The sequence below is a fragment of the Rhinoderma darwinii genome, unplaced genomic scaffold (genome assembly GCF_050947455.1).
Source record: "Rhinoderma darwinii isolate aRhiDar2 unplaced genomic scaffold, aRhiDar2.hap1 Scaffold_2340, whole genome shotgun sequence".
NCBI classification, from domain to species: domain Eukaryota; kingdom Metazoa; phylum Chordata; class Amphibia; order Anura; family Rhinodermatidae; genus Rhinoderma; species Rhinoderma darwinii.
In genome coordinates this window covers 21,446-44,089 of record NW_027462643.1, presented here as the reverse complement: position 1 = coordinate 44,089, position 22,644 = coordinate 21,446, and the positions used below count along the sequence as shown (strand labels likewise).

Genomic DNA, 22,644 nt, shown 5'->3' with positions numbered 1-22,644 from the left:
GGTTATTACATGTCACATGTTTAATACTGAGCCTAAATGTAATTTAGACTAATAAGATCAATAAGATCATAAGAGAAGATTGCAGTTGTGTACACAAATGCCTTCCCTTTCTTTCATAGGCTCACGTGTTGTTTTTTTTATATGTATAGGAACACTCATGAGAAATTAGATCAAACTGTAATACTTCTTTTCTAGGAATTTTTTTGTAATAGATACTATCGCTTTTTAGAAAACTTTCTTTTAAGTGAAAACCATTCTGCTTCTTTCATCTTCAAAACAAGTAAAGACGATGAAATAACTCTGCTTCTGGCTGGAAGTACCTTGTAAGGACAGAGGGGTTTTGTCTTCTTTGATATTCGTATTCAGTTTATTAAACTGTAAAACCTATTTCAAAATGCTAAATTATTTTAATGTACAAAGCGCTAATAAATCTGGAGACCAAAGAAGGAATTATGCAAATACTACTGCTAGAGAAATCTGCATTTTGCATATGTTTTTGCTATTCTTACTTGCAGTAGGTTGTTGTTACACTATATATATTGTGGCTAATTAGCAGATACTATAATAAATTGTTGTAGATTTTATTCTTTGGTAAAGAAAGAAATGTGTAGATATATTTTTTTGTCTGCCAAGGTGAAAACTTATTTTTCGAAACAAAAAATTCTTATAATCCCGGCTTGGTAGGTAACTATTTTGACTTTCCTGTATTATTTATCTGTTTTAAAGCATATTTAAAGTGGTATTATATGAAGAGGCGTTTGCCTCCAGACGAAAGCAAGAGGCGCTTGCCTCATGTTCTTTTGGCTTAGTCTTTTTTAGAGTCCCTCTCTGAGGTGGACTGGGACTCTGCGTCCTCTGAGAGAGGCTGCTAGAGTGAGCTCCAGATGCTCAGAGTGGGTTTAGTTAGCAGAGCTCCCTCTTCAAAACTTTTATGTTAGAGACGGGCTATCTCGGAGTCATCCAAGGTTAGAGAATTTGCATAACCTGCATTTTGATCCTCCATTGTTAATGAAGATGACTTAGTGCTTTGGAACTTTATCCCAGTTCTCAGATATCCAGGCTCTATAGATATCTAGCTATCCCAGATATCTAGGCTCTAATATCTTCAGAGATTAATAAGGAACTCCTATCTATTACAGGGTTTGTTTTTTTCATTTTATTCTCAATTTATATATGATTACAAAAATAAAAATAACATTACATATTTATATTACCCACCCACCCCAGAAGTAGAGGAGTACTGAAGAGGAGAGAAAAATAACAGAAATACAAAAAAACTCATTATAGTCCTGTCTTCGTCCTCAGAGGTTATAACCATTGAACCATGGACAGAAAAAACTCAAAAAAACTGCTAGTTTAAGCAGTTATTTCCAGGTTACATCCGACAGAATATTATTTGACAACCAAAGTCATAGTCAAAATTTTTGCCACTAACAAGGCATTAGAAGTAGATTTCTTTTTATACACAAAGGTCCTCAATACATAACTATCACCGAATCTAAATAGTAGGACCGGAGACATCAGGATATCCAACTTGTGTATAACTTTTAACTTTTCAATCACTTTGTTCCAATACAAACATATTTTTGAACCTATTATCAAAACCTTAGCTTATATATCAGAAGGATACATTTTAGAAAAAAAAAATAATCCTACACATTTCTGAAACCATCACTCTAAGATGCTTCAAAGAGGAACTATGCTTGCAGCATTGATATTTATAAAAGAGAGTTCCTTGAGCTCCAATGTATCCTAAAGCTTCTAGAAAATTCCCGTTAAATATGACAAAATTTAACAACTAAAAGGTGAATGATCTAAGATCCCCCTAGTTGCATATTCTACTTTTTGAATCATTCGCATATGGGTGTTATTGACTAGAGCCATATCTAAACGGGAAAATGTGTTATAAGATTTTAAATAGCAAAGATATTGTTTAATTGGACGATTATATACTCTCCATACGTCATCCCACCAAAATACATGTATAAGTCTATAGAATACCATCTAACCAATTAAGGGTCAATGACAGTATTTTAATCTACTACTGCCAATAATACAGAAGTTTTTCGCACACCAATATTCATATAGCTCAGGGGTCTCAAGCACGCAGTCCGAAGGCCGCATGCGGCTCTGGAGGCTGTCATCTGCGGCCCGCGGGACACAGAGCCACTAGTATCGGCTCTGCTCCGGAACTCTGGGGAATTCCCTGACATTGCTGTCCACATATGGACAATGCTGTCAGGATTTTCCCCAGAGCGGAGTCCCGGACAGAGCGCTAGTATGGGCTCTGCTCCGGGACTCTGTGGTATTCCCTAACATCGCTGTCCACATATGGACAGTGTTGTCAGGGGCTTCCCCAAAGCGGATTCCCAGGCAGAGCGCTAGTATCGGCTCTGCTCTGGGACTCCAGCTCTGGGCAAGCCCCGGACATCACTGTCCATATATGGCACTGTGGTAGCATCTACAGAGGGCACAGTGGCAGCATCTACAGAGGGCACTGTGGCAGCATCTACAGAGGGCACTGTGGCAGCATCTATAGAGGGCAGAGTGGCATTATCTACAGAGGGCACTGTGGCATTATCTACAGAGGGCACTGTGGCATTATCTACGGAGGGCACTGTGGCATTATCTATGGGTGGGTGTGTGGCAGTATCTACAGAGGACACCGGTATTATCTAGGGGTGTGTGGCATTATCTACAGAGGGTATTGTGGCATTATCTACCAAGGGCACTGTGGCAGTATCTACAGAGGGAACTGTGGCAGTATCTACAGAAGGCACTGTGGCAGGATCTACAGAGGGCACTGTGGCAGGATCTACAGAGGGCTCTGTGGCACTATCTTAAAAGGGGCTGCCCAAGCTTGACATTTGTGGGTCTGCCGAACGCTGCCAACTGAGCCGCCGGACTGCATTTAGCGACACAAACTGGGAAAACTGGATTGTTGAAATGCGGCCCGTCAACTTCTAATTTTTCTATATGTGGCCCACTTACCCGGCCGAGTTTGAGACCCCTGATATAGCTTATATAAAGCTTCCGGGTTGTATGGGGGAGGGATGTATATATTAGCTATTATCATAACCGTTCCACACACTCTCCCACGTAGAAATACGTAGCGGCCCACCTTATCCATTGACTATGAATATAATTCAAATGATACGTTTTTATTAATTAGGATACATACATCTCTAGAAAAATTAGAATCCAAAACTCTAGCCAACCCATTATTTCACAACCCGATGTATCATGATGCCAGATGTATTTCTTGCAGGCGAATTATTGCAGAAAGGTGGAAAGAAATTAGGTTAAAAACTGCTAATATTTTCAGTATATCAATAAGACCTTGGACCTTCCAGGTCAAAACCAGTATCAAAATGTACACATTAAACCATTATTGTCCTGTATTCGTTCTTAGTTAGAGATTGTAACCAGGGATTCCATCCAGCAAAAAAATTAGCCTGCTGATTTGTCTTATAATATATCCACCTCTCTCTAAATATCATAAGATTAAGAACATTTTTCCATATTACATATGATGGAATATTACTTGACAACCAAAGTCGTAAAATAAAAGTTTTTGCCACAAGGAGGGCCTTAGTGATAGATTTATTTTTATGAACAAAGGTCCTCAATTCATAGCTATCACCAAGTAAACACAAGACTGGAGATATCCAGATGTCCAACTTATATACACCTTGTAACTTATCGACCACTTCCTTCCAGTACATATAAATTTTTGGACATTTCCAAAGCATATGGCATTGTTGTCAAATCATTTTGGACATTTATCTGTACGTCTTCTTTTAATATTAAATCAAAAGATGGTGTTGGGTGTAATCTGTGTATTGTGAACCTGTGTGAAAGATTCCAAGACGCATTAAAAGTGATGTTTAAACAATTAGCCAATACTCTATGCCATTCAGTTTGTGAGATAGATCCAATATCTTTTTGCCAGTTTTCACGGGAAACAAAGCAGTGATCTATAGAGTGATGATCTACTTGCATCTTATATATTTTAGATGGGACCTTCTCCTTTTTACTTTTTCCACCATGTCCATGAGGCACTCCAAAATATCAAATTTTTGCAGTGTGAAAATATTTTCTTTTGATTGAGCATTTATAGCGAGTCTTAATTGGAAATATATGAACATAGAACTACTAGAAAGATTATATTCTAATTGTAAATTCTGAAAGGATTTTATACCTTCTGACTCCATGACCTGGACAACTCTATATATAACCTTCTTACACCCGAATTTCATCCCATCTTCAGAGAACAAATGTTTAAAATTGTATGTTATGCCATGAAGGTGTAAATCTTGTATATCCCTCAATTCTACATATAAGTTTCACAGTTTTCCATACTTTTTGTTGCATGTAATACGTGGGCAAGTGATTAAAGGTACCAAACGTTAAGAGACCCGCTTCCAATAATTCAATTATATTCATATTTGAATAATAATAATTATATTCATATCTATAGAGCAATGGACCTGGTCAACTAAAAAACTATTGACAGGATTTAATTCCGAATCAAGCTAATATTTCAATTGTGAAGCCAAAAAATAGAAAAACCCCCTCTCTCTCTTGGTTGTTATAAGTGAATAAGAGCTATTCTAGACTTTTTACCCTGCCGAATAAGATCTATGATTAATTTATCTACAATCTTAAATACTTTTAACGTTATCCAGGCAGGGTTATTTGATAAAAATACAATTAAACTGTGGGAGTATTCCCATTTTTACCAATGCCAATCCGGAAGACATTGAAATTGGCAGCTTTTTCCATATTTTAATCATAGGAGTAACATTTAAAGATAAATATTCCTGTACATTTCTGGACACCATCACTCCCAGATACCTAAAAGAGGAATCAGAATCAATAACTCTAAGAGGAACATCACTAGTGTGTCCGCCAGAGTCGACCAGAAAGAGAACAGATTTTTGCCAACTTATAATTAATCCAGAGTATTTAGCAAAAGTTTCTATCATTTTCATATCTATTACAGGGTTGGTTTCCCCAAACGATCTAGTTGACCAAACCATCAAAAAAATCTCCAACCTGGACCGAGGGTCGTCATTCAGGCATGGTCCCTCCAAAAGGCCATGTTTAGGTGACATTCCAGTTACCAATTCCTTCCCAACACTTAAAACATAGACTGTTGGGTCCTAAACATTATAAGTAACATTTTGTCTCTTTCTTAAAAAAAAAGTTCAGTTTACAACAAGACACCACCTTGCTTTCATACAAAGGCGATGCTCCGGCAATAGAGGGAGAAAAGAGCTGAATAAGCCACATCTTTCCTGTTCTAAAGTCAGATGGGTCAGTAAGAACAGTTCTGAACGTAAAATTCTTGAATGCCCTTCTAAAACATAATGATTCTGAATGTAGAGCATTGCAGACTTACGGTTTCTAATAGGAAGGGACATGTTTCTAATAAAGGTAGACCTAAAATATGTGTTTCACGCAATCTCTATCACTCTCAAACATTGTTGGCTGCTACATGCATCCATGATGTATATTTCTATGGTGGCTCTCAAGCGCTGTCTCTTTGCAAATATAGATCAAGTCTGCGGGAGAAGGGAGATAGATCGGTTTTCCTCAACAACAGCCCAAACATCCATGTTTGTGGCCAGAACAAGGTTGCAGGGTACATAGACTCTCGATCCTTTCTGTGGAACCAGCTGAAGAACCTATATGCATTATCTCCACCAGTTGTGATGTCACAGGTCCTGTGGAAAATCTTGGAGGAACAGATGGACCCACTGGTCATTTTTTTATCCAGTCTGGCCCTTGAAACGATGGTGCCTATTGTCACATACCATGATCAAGGGACAGAAGCTTCCCCTGGGCTTCACAGACGACTGTTTTCAGGGCTCTTAGGATCTTTTCCTTTAGCTTCCACAATTAATGTGGATCGCCACTGTAGTCAGCTGTTCTCACTCCCATGCCGATTTGAACACACAAATGACTTAACAAACTATTCTGACACCTAGAAACGTACAGTAATACATATGAAGTTTTCATTTTGAATTCAAGAACTGTCACATTTTGAGGCACCTCTCAGAGCTGAATGCAGAGTTTTTAAGCCAAAAATTCCAAGCCGGTATGGCTTCTGCCACAATTAAGTCTCTACAGTAAGTTCAGCTTTAAACCTCTTTATACCAAAATTTTACAAAAAAAACAATATTTATCTAAGGTTACTGAAAGGAGCGGCAGCTGCACATCCTTTCACACAGAAGTTCTCCACGACATGGGATGTGGAGCAACTACTGCTATGTCTAAGCACAGAAGTGGATGCAAATTATCCGGTAAGAATGCTAGGTAGTAAATTGGAATGCCTATCTCTTGCCATGGCTGCTAGAACTTTCCCTAATTCACATTCAGGAACCATTGCCAGCAAAGCCCAGGCAGGGTTCATTTGGTCTTGAAGGGTAGAACCAAGACAGCCTATTTTGATTGATCCCCTATTGAGCTTGGGTACTAAGGGATGTGGAAAATCCATCACTGTGTTTTGTACAAACCTTAGGGTATTACTTGGATTTGTTAGCACCACACAGAGAAGGGTTTTCTAATCTTTTCATTACATCAAGACTTCCTACCTCCTTTGTTCTATGGGTAAGGGAAACCACCTTGCAACAGCAACCCTACTTTGTCATTCCTGTTGGTAGAAACATGAACGGATATTGTTTTATTTGTCTCATAGGGCTACCAAAGAATCAGAGACAAGTGACACAGCCAATAGCTGAACCCAAAAAATAGGCGAAGGTGAGGAGCATTACAAAGTTTGTCTAGTTAGGCCTAATGGAAGTCTGCACCTTAACATTATAAGAAATTAATTTAAAAAAAAAAAAAAAAAAAAGGAGACGGTTGACAATATGTCTACAGTTATACATGCTTGTATACAGATTTGGGTTGTCGGGTGGGGGACGTCCCCTTGTCCCAATTAATCAATTGAGAAAATCTGATCTCTGTGTTCAGTTTTCTTTAGCCGTCGTCCTCGTCAATATTACTACCTTATTGGATTAGTTTAGCCACCATGCCTTCCGTGAAATATTCTGAAGCAGCTCCCACCGTAATGCGAGAGATGCCTCGAAAGGGAAACACATTACTGCAGGCGCCTTGCGACGCTTCTGCGTTTCACTCTTCCTGACCGTCGCCTACACCCATTAGCTGTTGCTTGGTGGCTGTTCTTATCCCTAGAACAAATACTGTTTCATAGATTCCTGCAAACTGAGGTTTCCCTTCACACAGCTTTAGAAATAAAAGATAAAATTGTGCGTGCCTGCAGTCACCACTAGGGGGATCTTACTGCTTTCATTGAAGTCAATTGCAGCAATAAAAATACACATGCAGTAAGATTCCCCTGGTGGCAGCTGCCAGAAGCATTTACAACAGACACGCCTGTTATGCCAGGAGATCTCCCATATTTCAGGAGATTCCTGGACAATAAGGTAAGAAACCCCAAATATAAGACTATATAGAAATCAATTTCCCTGCAGCTCCTGTGTCCACCAATCAGCAGACACGAGTACCCTCATGCATAAGAGCTGTTGTACCAGCGTGGCAAATAGCAAGCAATTAGATCACTTCTTATATTTCATATCCGGCCTTGAAAAAAAGAAAAATCTAATTGGATGCTATGGGCAACACTTACAATAATGTTTTTATGCATGTTTTATGACTATGTAAACAGCTGCCTATATTCTGCTGATGTTTTGCAGGGTAACAGCAGAGTTTGACTTTCTTGCTCTTAGTTAGTGATTCTGATAGGTATAAATGTAATATCTAACCACCATCTTTACAATCAATGTTATAAAGTTAGATGATGCCAAATGATTACATGCAAAAGATCATTTCTAATTTCATACAATATGTTACAGTATTAATGGTAGTATGTTATGCAACAGTACACCATATAATAATCACAATGCACTGTGATGTGAATAATGGAATAAGCAGCTAGAAATGCAATGGGTTAAAACAATGCACAGGCATGATAAAGTCAAAGAAGCAAGCAGAGAGGTGTTATACAAACAGAATTTTTTTTATTACATTTTAAAGAATGTATGTGAACATCCCATTGTCATTTATAATAAAAACAAGTCTAATATATGTCTCTATTTACACATCATGGGTTGTAATTACAGCTTTAAAATCTACAATGTACAATACTGTCCACATAACTGCCTTTAAAAATAATTTCTCTTTTGTAACGCTGGATATAAAATAGTTCTGTTGTGTTAAAATGGAACTTATTACAACATGAGTATTTCATGTATAAAGCTTATAGATGAGCATAATGATCAACACTGACGTCATTTAGTGCTGTTATTTTGTAGCATTCACATGGCCATATTTTTAATGATCCCAGCACAGAAAGATGGAAAGGTTTCCCTCCTATCCTCTGCTGGGATCCTCCAATACTCCAATCTTTAAATGTGTAAACATTTAAATGATATGTACACCTTTGAAAACAATTTAAAAAACAAAACAAAAAACAGTGTATGAGTGTGTTTGGTGCAACTTTGTAATTAATTAAAAAATATTTGTACTTTTTGAGATACAGCTGCTTTGTATACTGCATACACAGCAGGTGTATCTTGCACTGAGACCTGAAACTGTCTGATCGGCTGCACTGACGGGTTCAGTGAGAGCGGGTCCTGCGTGTCACTTGTTATCGATCACATCTAAGTTATGAACTTAGATGTGATCGATAACAGCTCGATCCTGCGTGTCCGAAAGACGCAGTATCCGCTATCACTGAACCCATCCCTGCTGACCTGATGGATTCAGGTCTCAGCGCTAGATACAGAAGCTGTGTATCCAGGATACAAAGCAGATGTATCTGAAAAAGTAAAAATATATATATTTTTTAAGTTGCACTAAACACACTCATACACACTCTCTCTTTCCCTCCCGTTGTTCTGCTCGGTTATAAGAGCAGAATGGAAAAAAAGGAAGTGCCTGATCCATTGCATAACAGACACCAACGCCAAATTGAATTGAATGGGTACTGTCATGGTGTTCCATTGCTTTACCGGAAAAAAATAGTGCAGCATGTTGCGCTATTTTTTTCTGCCGGATTTGACCGGATTTGCGACGGAGGCTCCTGACAAAGCCTCCAACGCAGATGTGAACAGAGCCTTAGCCCCCTTTGACAGTAAAATAAGATCTATAAACCATATAATATATGTATTTCCCCATGCATACCGGGCCATCTTTATTTACAGTAGACGTGGCTCACAAGCTGCAGGATGCAGATGGTATTATTTGCTTCTTGGCCTTTAATTATGTAGGAAGTATTAGAAATGCTAAATCCTTATTTCTGCCTGTATTAGGATTACAGCCATCTGTATTGTTATTATGTGTTTTTATAGCACACATGCCACATCATAACACAAAATCTTAATCTTTTACACACGTCCTATAAAAGTCACAGAAAATGACCTCTCTGGTATGCTTCATGTAAACTTTCTTGTTTTTTGCAGTCTCTAGGCTATTTTGCCTATTATTTACAGGTTTACAGTGCTGAAGTAGCAATTTGTTTATATCTTGTTTGAGTAACCAAGATTTACGGAAATTAATGGGATTCCAGGCATTATCTAAAAAGCTAGGACTCCTCTGTAGCAGCATGGGCGTTTTTATAGCAGGGCAAACCCTCATAAGCATACAATTGGGTTTGTTTAAAGTGTAACTTTGTCCAGGAGTAGTCCTTTTCACTATTAGGAAAATGTTTTATATGCTTATATTGGCAGGTATGCTCGGTTTCAATAATGGTGAATTTTACTGGTTACTGAAGTTAGGCCTGTCCACACACCACGGACTACAATAAAACGGCAGTCTGTAGTCTGAGAAGTTGGGTAGACATAGGAATTTAGAACTCCTAAAGCTATTTGCAGTGTCCAATAGCTCAGTAACTGAAGCAGAGCTATCTGCTAGTACAAATACATTAAGCAACACTAAGTAATTTCCTAAAATTTAGTGAAAAGTGTGGATCTTAAAAGGTGAATCTATACCCTAAACGGGCTATCTTAGACTACAAAAAAGACGGAAAAGTACCTGTATATGTCTGAATTGTTCATTAGGTGATGCCACCATAACTCAGAAGTAATTGTTCTTTATTTTCATTAGGTTGACTACCTCCCTGCAGTGCTGCTTTTGTGATGTTGACGGGGCATTCCATGGGTGGGATCATCATGTAAAGAACTACAGTTCCCATGATTTATTTCTCCTCTCACAGACATTGCCTATATTTGCAGTTGTTTGCATGCCCCTCTGTTACAAGGTGTAAGGTAGTGCTGTTTGCTGTGAAATAGGATCCCCCAGAGACAGGGAGCGGCAAGAGCAAGGAGCAGTGGTGATAAGAGGCATGTTATGTGTGAAGTCCTGTACTACAGGGAGGTGGAGAAGGGAAATTACCACATGCAGATGGTTTACATGCAGTAAGATTAGTTACTTACTAATGTAATGTCTGTAGCTGAGATGCCTGAATACGGAACATCACACAAACATGGTCATGTGACTGCTTGTGAGACTGGCTTACAGTGACATCTCAGCTACAGACAGTACATTAGTAAGTGACTAATGTTACTGCATGTAAACCATTTACACATAATTTTTAAAGACTCTATAACCTCTTTGGATGAAATGGTTATAACAGAAAATATTCAAAACCATAAATAGTAATGTGACGTAAAGACAATACTGCTAGTAATAGAGGGCTGTACAGTTTTATCTGCTTTACAGATGTGTCACTTTTACATTTAATAAATCAGATTTTCTAGTAATTTTTGCCAAATAGTTTATCTTGATAAAATTTGGTCCAAAAATGTGTTTCGATTGAAATATTGAAAGCAAAAAAAAGTTTCATTAATGAAAATAACCATTTAGATATGTTAAAAAACAATTTTAGGTCATCCTATGGCCAAGAACCTCAGGATAGATTTGCAAGCGTTAATGGAGTCTTTCCTCCTTATTAGGCAGACATGAAGGATGGTAATGCAAATGAAAATGAAGTAGACAGAGAATGTCAGTAATACATACACAGGCTACAAAGGAAATGAAAAGGCAAGCGTGGTGATCCATGTTAAGAGAAGTATGAGCACCTTCCAAGTTGAAAGGTCCACAGGATTTAGTTATATGCAAACTGGCCAGCTGCCCGTACCGAGTTATGAACGAGAAAACTATACAATTTAAATTAACATTAGTTTGTTTCCTGTTTTTACTAGAACAGACATTATCTCCGCACATTGACTACGGAAACCTAAGCATGCTGGCCAGTACTAAATGGTGTGCAATTTGAGTCAGCATGTTGTTGGCCAATGTCTACTTCATGCCATTACCATGCTCTATGTTTTCACTGCTCTCATAGCAGCCAGAGTCCCGGGGGGAACATCCACTTCTACTTTCTCCCTCTGTGAGAAGTCTTTCCTGAGACCCGGAGTGATCACTGTTACCTGTGTATATAACATTGAATGAAAAACGTTAACATTTATACTACAGTGGCATGTGGGAAACTGTAATGTAAAAACCAAGAGATACAATAAAATCCCACAATGTACATATTATCAAAAAAGTGAGAACTATTACTTGTGCATCTGTGGTCATAGTAGACTTGCTCAAAAGTTCAGCCAGTAAGATCAGAATCAGTAACAAAGCAGATTATAACAGATATACATAACTTGAAAAATGGAAGCCATGACACCAGTGTTAACAGAGCCTAAAACAGAATTGAACAACATGCAGAGGATATAAAAGATGAGGTATGTAGGCGCTGCAATGGAAGTCAAAACAGGAATGTATACACCCACTTTGGGGATGACCAGAAACCTCCTCTTTTGTATCCTTTACACAATTTTACAGTCACAGATCCCACATGGGTGGTCTTAGGCTGACCATAGACATTAGATAGACAATAATGCTAGTAATGGAGAGGTTCAGCTATTCCTCCTCTCCCGAGTGTGCATGTATTCTGAATGATGAAAGGGGAGTAAGCTTCTGGCAGCAGCCTATCTCCCCTGAGAACAAGAGAATTGGGCATGTTGAAATCCAACTACCCGATCCTTCTCTCCCCTGACATCTGACGTCGGGAGGCCTCCATATGCACTAGATGATCGGCCAATCCTGCTAAAATCGGCAGGTTCGGTTGACATTAATCTTGTGTATGGCAGAGTTTCGATTTGAGGTGGAGTGTCAGATGATGTCTTGAATCTTTCTGGCATACAGATTTTGACTGGTTTGGACACCTTCAGCAGTGTTGGGTATGACTGACTGAACAACCACCACAGGTCTTCCTAAACGGTTTTAATTTTTTTGTAATTTCATTTTTTTCTATACTATAGCATTCTTATTATTGATATTCAGGTCAGCAATCAGGTGTCACATTCACATTTGTTATAATCGTGGAAAAAAGCGGTTATCAAATATATAAAAAAAAATCTTACTGTCATATTCCTGTAAGAGTTCAATAGCTGTCAGTAGGACTGCTTTGTGTTCTGGATTGTGTATATTCAGTTCATCCAAATCATCCTCTTCTAGAAGTTTGAAAGTGTCTAAATCTTCGTAACCATTGAAAAGAAAGGTTGGCATGTGTTCCTACAAAAGAAATGCAAATTTACAGTTGAGTTCTAGATGATAAATATACTACGAAAGATTGTATAGCAATATTCCATCATTGATGAGACATGTTATCTTGTACACAACATGTGTTATGGTATAAAGGTAGGACTTTTGTGAACATGTTTATATACTGGCTGCATTGCTTGGAAGGTTTGGCAGCTCAGCGTGAGATCAGTGTGATTGACTGCTTACTCTGAAAATACAGGTCTAAATATGCAATGGTTCTAGTATCGGTCAACATTGTGACACATCATATTCAACCATCAGCATTATAAAACATTGCGCACACACGCACACACTCTCTCTCTCTCTCTCTCTTATCTCCCAGCTCAGCACCACAATAAATATGTACCATGTAGTTCGTTCGTGTGTGTTCGTTCTTTCTCTCTCTCTCTCTCTCTCTCTCTCTCTCTCTCTCTCTCTATATATATATATATATATATATATATAGACAGGCATAGAAATCTCACTTGGATACAAGATAACTCTGTTTACATATAGTAAAGCAGCCCAAAAATAAAGAAACAGTGCAGATCAGGTACACAATATGTATTTTTTTTTCTATTTATTATTGCTATTTATTTATTTACCTAAAACTCTAAACTGTCTGATCCATTACCTCTGTTAGTAAATAGAAAGTATATCATATTTATTATAGCATTTGACAGTCACATATATACACGTTACTAGTAAATTAGATAGTTCATTAGTTTAGTATTTTTCAGATTACCTTTAATTTCTTTACCATCTTATATGATTGGATATTATCAAGTAAGTAGGAGAACATTTTATTTTATGTAGGTTGTATATAAACACATTTAAGACCATACATTGTTATATATAGCCACATATAGCCATCCCTGGACAAACCACAACAGGCGCCATGACAGCGTGGATTACTTCCCCAGAAACAATGCAATCTTCAACTGGTTTGAGTTGCCCATTGCAGTAATGTGTGAATACAGAAAAAAAACTGGTAGAGTGTAAGCTGTATGCTTTCATAAACATGCCTAGTAAGTAAGGAACAGCTTGCTGGGCACTGCGGTTCATTTGGAATATAAATGTGATTTATTGGCTCATTATCAAAATGGATCAGTCCAGGAAAGCCATCTTCTAGAATATGTTTCACAAATTGAAGTTTGTTTAAAGACTAATGTAATATCACAAAGAACACCTATAATGCGGAGATAGGTAGACGGCCTAACAGCAGTCAAGTGATAACAGTGTAGCTGGACTTCTATTAATGTGGTCTTTTCTTTCTTTGTGCGTCTTTTAGCACATCTTATTTGTCGGTGATGTGAGTAATTGTCTGCAGTGCTCTACAACAAACCCATGTGCTCACAAAATTCTGTACAGCCCATATGCAAGGAATCCTAATAAATAATCATATTGTAATACAGGCTGCTCAGCTATTCCATTAAATACACTTTGTAATATAAGCAATTGATTTCATGCTTCGTGGTTTTATTACGGAGGTGAAACCGTTATTGTATAAATCTTATTTTATACCTATAACCTCTATTAAGATGGTCTCTCAGTTTATGTGTAGTAAAAAAAATAATCACATTTATTTTCTCATTGCTTCTTTGCTGGGTAAGTAAATAAATGTAAAATACTCCCTTTACACTGCCATAGCTAGAAGTGTGTATATATATATATATATATATTGATGACATGGAAATGTCTTGGGTTTGTACAAGGTATAATCAGTGTCCAGTTTTGTGTGGGTTTTTAGGTAGTGGGTGTTGGGGGAAGTAGCTTCCTCATAGCGCAGGAATATTAAACGGACGTAAGAGTTTACCTTGAGATTGATGCGGTCTAGGAGCTCTTCTACAGACTTGGGCTTAGGTGGTCTTCCCTTGCGACGCCTTCTTGTTGGGCGCTTAGGCTTTTCTTCAACTTCATTGATTACATCCACATATATGAACTTGAAAGTGCCAACCTTATTGTTTAAAAGGCCCATCCAGGTGCCCATTGGAGGCTTGCTTATAATTTCGATGATGTCTCCATTCTGTAGAGAAAAAGTAATGATACCTCCTGTAAGGAATTTAAGGCAATACTGCGTAACATTTCCTCTTTTTAGGTTAATAAATGTTCAACAACGTTTACTCTGATTGACAGTCCTTCACTGCGATGTCTATTTCCACAAAAATGCTTTATATACTGCAAGTGTGTCGGGACATCGCAGTCATCTAAGTCAATGTTGAACTTTTTCAATATAGTGGTAGATGGTAGATTTTGTGGCGATAAAGTGTGAAGTTGTTTACAAACCTTAAGTTTCAGTGAATCTGAATCGTATGGGCTGGGGGTGAAGTCAGTGTGCACTCTAGCTCTGCCGCAGAATGGACCCCTATATGGTAGCTCCTCATCATCACCGTCTTCAGACTTGACGCTCTCCCTGTTGCTGGCTGAGGAGTCCGTTGTGCTTACAGTTTGACCACCTGACAAAGCAGATCAATCACAATCACAATCCTGGGTAGTCACATCTGTCTTAATGTCTGTACTGTAGCCTGCTACAGTCTGTTCAGTAAGGCATCATTCACATCTGCGCTAGGGCTCTGTTCTGACGTTCTGTCTGAGCTTTTCGTCAGAACGGAGCCCTGACAGACACAAACAGAAACCATAGGTTTCCGTTTCTACCACCATTGATTTCAATGGTGATGGATCCGGTACCAATGGTTTCCGTTTGTCTCCGTTGTGAAAGATTTCCGTGGTTTTGACAGAAGCAATATTGTAGTAGACTACGGTATTGATTCCGTCAAAACGATGGAACCCTTGCACAACGGGGACAAATGGAAATGGAAACCTATGGTTTTCGTTCGTGTCTGTCAGGGCTCCATTCCGACGGAAAGCTCCGATGGAACGGGGCCCTAGCGCAGATGTGAAGAAGCCTTAAGTGTATTTTTTGCTATACAATAGATAGCTTATGGAGATGATTAGATGAAGAAATTTTGTGAGTCCAAAGGTAAACTACAATGTGTTGTGCTTACTCATTGAACTCTGACCACTCAGGGAGCTACGAAGACTTTCTACCGAACCTCCTGCTTTTAGTTTTGGCTTTTCAAGTGTGCTGGTTGGGGGCAGAGGAAATTCAGGAGATCCAGGTATCCCGTCTATGCTCGAGTCCTGAAAAACATATTATAATATGGATATTATGTCTAAAAAATTATAGATCTAATAAAAACACAAGCATATACTTTTGTACACCATATGAAATGGGTGACCACCTAATGGTCATTTGTGAATATTTTACAATGTTTGTATATACAGAGAAAAGCTGAGTATAAATCATTGGTAAAGTGTAAAAAATTGAGCTGTGTATCACGTGAACCACAGCTGCCCATAGTAACCGATGCAGAGTCGGGAAAGGAAGATGCACGGCGCATGCGTGACCTCCTCTGTGTGCTGTTAAAGGTGGACATAGAATTCGGGACGTGTTAGAAAATCTAGTGGATGCTACCTAGGCAAGTAAACAATACTTTTAATGCATTTATATGACAAATCTACTTAATTTCACATGGAGTCCAAGATATTTTGTGGGAGAACACACTTAAAAGAAAGCACATTGTAGACTATAGAAGGTATAAAAATACTGGATGGGTTGTTTCTACAATAATGTAAACTGTGCTATGACCATTTCCAGCACGATCTCCGATTCGCAAATAAGTGTTTTTTACAGAATACATACATGATTATAAAGATATGGAAATCCTCGTCTCACCCATGTAAAGTTCTAAACCCATCCATCACATATGAATCATGTGATCTAGTAACTTTAGGTTTAAGGGATGGTAATCGCTTCTGGGTTCATTTAATTAGACTATATTTATAGATTTTTGGCATAGCTTGAGAATGGCAGTCTTGGAGGATGTGTTTTCCGTTACTGTAGTTATCTGTAGGGTTTAATGTACTTTATATGATGGAATTTATGTCCTATAATCTGACTATTTGTCCCAACAGCAATAGAAACAAATAGAAAGTACAGTGTCAGTGTAAGGCTTCGTTCACATCTGCGTTGGAGGTTCAGGGGTTCCTTCGGAGCTTTCAGTCAGGGGAACCCATGAACGGAACCCTGACTGAGACATAGGTTTTCGTTTGCACCACCATTGATATCAATTGTGACAGATCCGGTTCAAATGGTTTCAGTTTGTCCCCGTTGTGCAAGGGTTCCGTCGTTTTGACGGAATAGCGCTGTCAACTACGGTATTGCTTCCGTCAAAACGACGGAACCCTTGCACAACGTTGTCAAATGGAAACCATTTGCACCGGATCCGTCACCATTGAAATCAATGGTGATGCAAACGGAAACCTAAGGTTTCCGTTTGTTTCAGTTTGGATTCCATTCATGGGTTCCCCTGACGGAAAGGTGCGACGGAACCCATGAACGGAATCCTGACACAGATGTCAATGAAGCCTAATCTGTATGGAACTTTATTGTATGGAAATTACTGTGTGCAGAAGCAGCAACTTGTCTTTCCAATGATGCCAAGAAAAGTTTAGACAGGCCAAGTATATGGAACTTGTAGTCATAAATGTAGTCAAATGAAACCTATAATTTGCATTTTGCAAGACCAGCAACAAATGTATTTAATGTCTACAGTAGCAAATCTGTTGGAATAGAAGACACGATAACACGATCTCTGAACCAAAATAACCCCATTGTGTGCTGTGTGTGTCAGAAGATATTGGGGCACCAGAGCTGGGCAAGCTTTTTAGCACTTACTGCTCTTCAGCTGCAGTCTTTTGGTTTACATTGTAACAATACAGAACAATTAATGCGTGTCACTTACGGTCAATGATTTCAGCAGTTTATTCTTTACTAACCACTTCCCAAAACCTGATCCTAATCATTCAGTACAATGTATTTATTGTCGAAAAGCCCATACCAATAATGGGGGTAATATATATTAGTAATCAGTTCATATAAATAACACAAAACCTATTCAATATGTAACGGAGTCAGGATGCGCATAGTCTGCAAAGAATTTATTGGTGAATCCTTATTGAGGATTGATGGGCATACTGAAAAATGGAATCACTCTTTGTATTCTAGAGTAATACAACTAGAACGGTTTATTTGTTGACAGAAAAGCAATAAAATCTCCTCTCACCTGTCATTCAGGAGGATATTCTAGGAAGAGGCGATATAGCCTGAAGCTCATGGGATCTGATGCAAAATGTGAAACAGGGCCGCACATCTGTCACATGATATATACAACCAGGGCAATGGTTTTCACAGCTCCAGGGCGGAGGTATGAGCACACCTATAACCACGCTGCTGCTCTGTATGTACCTGTAGCCCAATCATTTTTACACGTGTTCCTAGTTTGTATTCTAGCGACTTATTCTCATACGTTAAACAAAGAATATGGTTCTAATATATGCCGAACCTGACACTTTATTAAGGAGTATACTACCTTCAAAAGACACACTTAAAAGCAGAAGAAACAACTTGGCATAAATATGCCTTCAACTGGCATCAGTGCCATGCGTTCAATCTGAATATCTTTTGGATTAGTAGAGTAAACCATTGTCAGTGGTGTAGCATGCGGCTCACTTGTCTCCTATCATGAACAAATGACATTTTAAAGTTCCTTCTTGTTCAGGTGTAAAAGAACTGATATGGTTAGAATGTGGTTTTATGTATATGGTATAGGCCAAATAATTCAGGGCCATCATTTTAGCAATGCAAAGTTGTTAACCAGCAATTCTAGCTCTCATTTTGCGCATGATGAGAGTCGATAGTAAGATGAGATCTTGGAATGGATTCTAACCAGCAAGGTGCTTTTAAAATTTAGTAGTAGTAGTAAGTAGTAGTAAGTAGTAGTCAGTAGTAGTAGTAGTAGTAGTAGTAGTAGTTAGTAGTAAGTAGTAGTCAGTAGTAGTAGTAAGTAGTAGTCAGTAGTAGTAAGTAGTAGTAAGTAGTAAGTAGTAGTAGTAGTAGTAGTAGGTATTAGTAAGTAGTAAGTAGTAGTAGTTAGTAGTAGTAAGTAGTAGTCAGTAGTAGTAGTAGTAGTAGTAGTAAGTAGTAGTAAGTAGTAGTCAGTAGTAGTAGTAGTAGTAGTAGTAAGTAGTAGTAAGTAGTAAGTAGTAGTAGTAGTAGTAGTAGGTATTAGTAAGTAGTAAGTAGTAGTAGTTAGTAGTAGTAAGTAGTAGTAAGTAGTAGTAAGTAGTAGTAGTAGTAGGTATTAGTAAGTAGTAAGTAGTAGTAGTTAGTAGTAGTAAGTAGTAGTAAGTAGTAGTCAGTAGTAGTAAGTAGTAGTAAGTAGTAGTCAGTAGTAGTAAGTAGGTAGTAGTAAGTAGTAAGTAGTAGTAGTAGTAAGTAGTAGTAGTAAGTAGTAGTCAGTAGTAGTAGTAGTAAGTCGTAGTAAGTAGTAGTAGTAGTAGTAGTAGTAGTAGTAAGTAGTAGTAATCAGTAGTAGTAGTTAGTAGTAGTAGTAGTAGTAGTTAGTAGTAGTAAGTAGTAGTCAGTAGTAGTTAGTAGTAGTAGTAGTAGTTAGTAGTAGTAGTTAGTAGTAGTAATAATAATAAGGATAGCAGATGAAAAGTAGCTGGATTTAGTAATTTCATATGTGCCGAGATCATGTAGTTCATTCTAATATCATATTTCTTGTTTACCTTACTTTCACATCGAAACGATTACTATAACCTAAAAGGTTTGTATTTGGGCCTTAGATAAACAATGGCCTTAGTCCGTGATTCATTTTCACAGTATAGTAAATAAAATATGAGCTGTCGTTGGTTAGGCAACAAGGCTCCTTTTTCTCTGATACAGTATTGATCTATGAGGCACATGTCTATAAGATGTACCGTAGCATGTGCTTTTGCAGTGTTCTTAAATGTGTGCGTCTTTGTTATACAGCTATGCACAGCTAGAGGGCAGCATTTGCCAGTGTACAGAGAATCTATTACGCTAAGTCCCTCTAACCTTGTACGCTTCTTACATATGTTTTAGAAAATGTGCTACAAAGTGTTTTATAATTATCTATTACCCTGCATTTAAAGCATACCTAACTTATCAGGTGACGTTTCAGAATAAACTGTCATGTATGTGTACATGAGAAATAACACTATTTCTGGCCATTATATGATTTGTATCCTGCATTATTTTGCAGTTTTCCCCTCTGCAGGCTCGGTCTCTCTAATTCTCAGTTGTCTCTGAGCTACTGGAAGTAGCCTAATGGCTAATCATGTCTTCTATACACTGCACACATAGAAGAGTAGAATCCTGCTCACCTATCGCTATCTATCATACACACACACACACTATATATATATTATATATATATATATATATATATATATATATATATATATATATATAAATAAAAGCAGTAGCAGAATGGAGGAGATTATACGGCAGTAATGAGCAATCAAGCACTGGGATGAGATTTAACACTTTCCAGGAAGCTGCAGCGTCTGTCTTTTTCACTCTGCTCCTGCCCCACCTCCCCTCTCCATAGACTTGTATTAGCATCATGTCTGTGTCTCTCTGCTTCTGCTCCCCCCTCCATAGATTTTTATGGGCAGGCAGTGAAGAGACATGCCCCCACTTTCTGCAGCCGGTCAATTCTACTCTGTAACTAGGGATGGATTTGCTTGAGTGGACTGCAATTACAGGAAGGGAAACACCTAGTGGCAGTAACTTCACGCAGAATTTGCATGGAAAAAACAACTACATTTTAACAGCAAGTAAACTACAAAGTTGATCTATATCAGTTATACTGTTAAATTAACATACATTCTTTGAAAAGTTATGTCCATTTAAAAGGAAAGTATTATCCTTAAGCATACAATTACTTAAATAAGCGTGTTTGCTCATGATTATTGAGTTTGGGAACTATTTGTGAATTCTATATCCTTTGCAGAGAAAATAACAGACTACTCTTCTTCAGTATTTTTAACTGTGTTCAGAGTTATATAATAGTAATGCACATGTGTATAACAGTCCCTTCTTTTGGAGTATAGGCAGCTGTGCCTTACCTAGTGCTGGGATGTATGTATGGTCAGGGGTACCAGCGGTATGCCATTCATGTCTTTCATTAGCCATCCCCTATAATCGATTTATTTCTGATTTCCGAACAGAGACCCAAGGGGGCATGATGCTAGGAATAGAACCTGGGATCCTTTTAATCTAACACTTAGACGGATGAGAAGCTGGAGGTGGTGTTTCAGGCATTGTGACATACATCTGATGGATGTGGAAGCCTGTATTCTTCAACACACAGCTGGGCTCTAGAATTCACAGCATTGTTTCTGCTTTTCTTTAAGCAGCTTACTTTCAATAAACAATTTGCAGGAAAGGAATGTAAATTTCCTACTGACCTGCTCTGACACAGAACTTGTGTATTTCTTGGACATCCTTTTCCTCATGGTTTCCTTGACAGACTTGACTTTTTTACCAAGTGAGATCCTTGGAGTGGTGGGGGATTTGATGACTTCTTTGTATATAAACTCTCCATCTTTGTCCTGCAAGAGTAAATCAGGTCAAACTCAGTTTCTGATGTATAAGAGAGTAGGGTAAGAGCCTAAGGCCGGAAGAAATGTATTTGTGGAAACACATATACAAGCGAGTGGTTAGCTATAAACATAATCTTTGTTATAAGAGTTTTGCTTGTAATGTTATTTATACAAGGATGCATTGAACAGATACAGAATTAGGGAGACTAAAAACAAAAAGCGCTAATATCAAACAGCTCGTAGGCTGGTCGGGACTTAAGCCCCGGTAATCGCTCTCTTTCTTCATAGACATCTATAAGGTAAAAAGGGCATCACACACTGGCAACCATCGTTCTCAGGTCCAGTTCCTGGGGGAGGTCTACACTGCACTGGAACTGATCTTTTAAGTGAGGCGCCAACTTTTAGCATGATCATCAATTCCCTAAATAATCTATTTTGCAAAGAAGATATTTGGGTAAAAGTGAATTGTTACCCAACGGGTAACACAACAGCCGTCTGCTTTCTATTTTCATAGAATACCATAGATGGTGGCTGATTGTACTGGATGGACAGCATCAGGGAACTTACTTTTACCTAAATTGTCTAAATATGAAAGGAGTGCCTATATCACATCTCCAAAATAGAAGTTGCTTCGACATGGAGCTACAGGTTTCTGGAATATGTGTTGAATAAAAACTCATATTTGAAACCAGTGTTCCTCTGAGATTTGCTATTATGTAGACTTGGATAACTCTGCTCCTTCTACCATCTAACAATAAAGGACTTCATAGTTACATCCACTTTTTCCCCAGAATAAAATTGTTTACAACTTTCATTGCAAAAAAAAAATAAGCCAACTTAGATCCATCAATCAACAGCAGATCGCCTGCTTATTGGCACTTTGCATAAAACTTTTTTTAAGTGACAATATCAAAAACGTTTATAAAGATGTATCACACAGATGCTAGGATTTCACATTTTTGATCAATATTAATCAAAGATAAAACTTCACTTCACATATGCAGTCACCTCTCTTCAAATAAATGGGAGTTATGGAAATTTTGCTGCTGGACCCCTGTCATTGTCACTGTTCTGGAATGACTGGCGAGTGTGAAATATAAGGCTTGGGACATAATCCCTTCAAGAACTAAAGATAGTGGGGGAATATATTAAGACTGTAGTTTCAATCTACATTGCCGGAAAATGCGCCAAATTTATTAAGAGGTGTACAGCTCTTAAAAAAATTGGCGCATCTTTGGCTGTTTGTGCAACAGAAATGAAAATCTACACCTGCTATGAACAGGTGTAGATTTGTGCCATTACTTACGTCAGTTTCTGGCAGAGGTTATGGTAAATCTGTTGGTCCATGGGAGGCCCCGTCCCTCCTGCTAAGCACTGCCCCTTTTTTCGTCACTTACGTAAATTGTCGCGAGACGGAAAAAGTCGAACATTTTTGTGCAAATATGGTGACAGTCAAAATTTATGACTTTTTAAACTCCTGAAAACTGGCATAAAGGTTTTGATATAATCACCCACCCCATTGGGCCTCAGGCATTAAAACTGTTCCATGAATGTGTCAGTGTTACA

General features: G+C 38.2%; 1 protein-coding gene across 1 annotated transcript in view; it reads right to left on the bottom strand.

Annotated features, from left to right (window-relative positions):
- LOC142702584 (SAM and SH3 domain-containing protein 1-like) overlaps positions 1-22,644 on the bottom strand; it is a gene marked incomplete at its 3' end in the record, with an annotated part of 41,310 nt that overhangs the window by 8,802 nt on the left and 9,864 nt on the right. The window contains exons 4-9 of the mRNA XM_075848179.1: positions 20,944-21,087; positions 15,609-15,744; positions 14,890-15,059; positions 14,420-14,629; positions 12,444-12,594; positions 11,343-11,456 (exon numbers count right to left, since the gene is read on the bottom strand). Of these exons, the coding sequence (XP_075704294.1) occupies positions 11,343-11,456; positions 12,444-12,594; positions 14,420-14,629; positions 14,890-15,059; positions 15,609-15,744; positions 20,944-21,087 (925 nt within the window). The remainder of the gene's footprint in view (positions 1-11,342; positions 11,457-12,443; positions 12,595-14,419; positions 14,630-14,889; positions 15,060-15,608; positions 15,745-20,943; positions 21,088-22,644) is intronic.